We start from the raw sequence: 1674 nt of genomic DNA on the forward strand, positions 1-1674 counted from the left end.
ATGGAGCCGCCGGACTCCCACGCGGATCTCCGGGTGCGTTGGGGCTGCGGCTGCGGGCGAGTCCCCCAGGCTGCGCCACAGCCGGGCCCTGAACCCCTCCAACCGCCCCCCCAGCGCCAGACCTGGGTCTTCAGGTCCAAGGAGCTGATGCTGAAGTCGGGCAGCGCCGTGCCCGAGGGGAGCCTGGTCTACGTGCGGGAAGGGAGCAGCGCCTTCCTCCGCACCCCCACCGGCTGGAGCCGCCTCCTGGTACCGTGCACCGCGGACACCCCTCGGGGTCCCTCACAGGGTGGGGGGGTCCAGGCTCCAGCCCTGGCAGCCAGCACCAGGGGAAGGAGCTGGTTCCCCCCTCACCTCTCCCTCTGCTCGTTGCTTTGAGCAGCTGGAGGATTCGGAGTCGCTCTTCGCTGGGGACGACCCCTCCACCTCCACCCCACGGTACCAGGTGAGGGGTGCGGGCAGCCACCGGGTCCGCTCCTGTCCCAGCAAGGGGACAGAGCCCTCCTCTGCAGGGGGACAAGCCCCTGCAGGACTGTCCTTTCCTTTCTATCCAGGAGGCGAAGCGGGTGAAGACAAGAGGTCCTGTCACAGGGCCACCCACGCTGGCCCCGACGGACTCGCTGGTGAGTCCCACCACAGGTCCGGCCACGCCGGGGGGACGTGCCGTGGGGACAGGCCAGCACCAGCCCAGCACACGCAGAGCTGGGGGTCGCGTTGGAACGGGGAGGGTGCTGCACCCGTGGCACCCATGGCACAGGGATGGGTGTCCCCGGGCTGACCTGAGCTGTGATTCCAGGTCCAGAAGGAGGAAGGACAAGGGCTGCCCCAGATCCTGCCAACCACCATCGCCCCACGGATCCCATCAGTGAGCAGCACCCGGCCCCGGGGGTGGGAGTCGAGTGGCCCAACTGTGGGAGAGGGGGGAGAGGTGCCTGGGGGACCCCTCTGTGCCTGGCCAGCAGCCTCCTGGGCAGGGGGGAGCAGGGCCCTCGAGACCTGGCCGTGCCCAAGCCCCCCCGTTGCCCTGCCTCCCCCCAGCTCCGCCTGGCCGCCCTGAACGTGCCCCTCGCCGGTGACATGAGCGGGATCCGGGGCGCTGACCTGCAGTGCTACCGGCAGTCCCAGGAGGCTCAGCTCTACGGCACTTTCCGGGCGTTCCTGTCGGCCCCCACCCAGGACCTGGTCTCCATCGTCAAGAGGACGGACAGGACCCTCCCTGTTGTCAACCTGAAGGCAGGTACCCCCGTCCCCCATGGGGGCTGCTGGCAGCAAAGCCCCGCAGCCCCCGGTGAGCCTCCGGCCGTGCTCAGCACTTGTGCTCTGGGGAGCCGAGGGGAACCCAGAGCAAGTTACTGCCCACACATGGTCAGGACAAGGGCATCGCCCTGGCCCCCAGCTCAGCACCGCTGCTTGTGCCCGCAGGGCCAGCTGCTGGCCAAATCCTGGAGCTCCCTCTTCGAGGGCCAGGCCGGTGCCGCCCCGCGGGGCCCCATCTACTCCTTCAATGGGCGCAACGTCCTGACGGATCCCCTCTGGTGAGTGCAGCTGCGGGCGGGCACCGGCAGAGCATCCCTGAACAAACGCACCCGCACCGGGAACCAGGCTGGGGGGTCTGCAGTGGGTTCCCCCCCCCCTACCCCTGCAGAAGCTGGTGTAAAGAGCCAGAAGGGCCCT

At 69.5% G+C, this 1674-nt stretch overlaps 1 protein-coding gene across 1 annotated transcript in view; it reads left to right on the forward strand.

Moving 5' to 3' along the window:
* Positions 1-1674, forward strand: part of TOP2A (DNA topoisomerase II alpha) — a 21607-nt gene continuing 19933 nt past the window's right edge. The window contains exons 1-6 of the mRNA XM_026864595.1: positions 1-249; positions 320-445; positions 555-623; positions 797-865; positions 1039-1233; positions 1423-1535. Of these exons, the coding sequence (XP_026720396.1) occupies positions 1-249; positions 320-445; positions 555-623; positions 797-865; positions 1039-1233; positions 1423-1535 (821 nt within the window). The remainder of the gene's footprint in view (positions 250-319; positions 446-554; positions 624-796; positions 866-1038; positions 1234-1422; positions 1536-1674) is intronic.

This window comes from Athene cunicularia (assembly GCF_003259725.1).
Source record: "Athene cunicularia isolate RWA chromosome 27 unlocalized genomic scaffold, athCun1 chr27_part1, whole genome shotgun sequence".
NCBI classification, from domain to species: domain Eukaryota; kingdom Metazoa; phylum Chordata; class Aves; order Strigiformes; family Strigidae; genus Athene; species Athene cunicularia.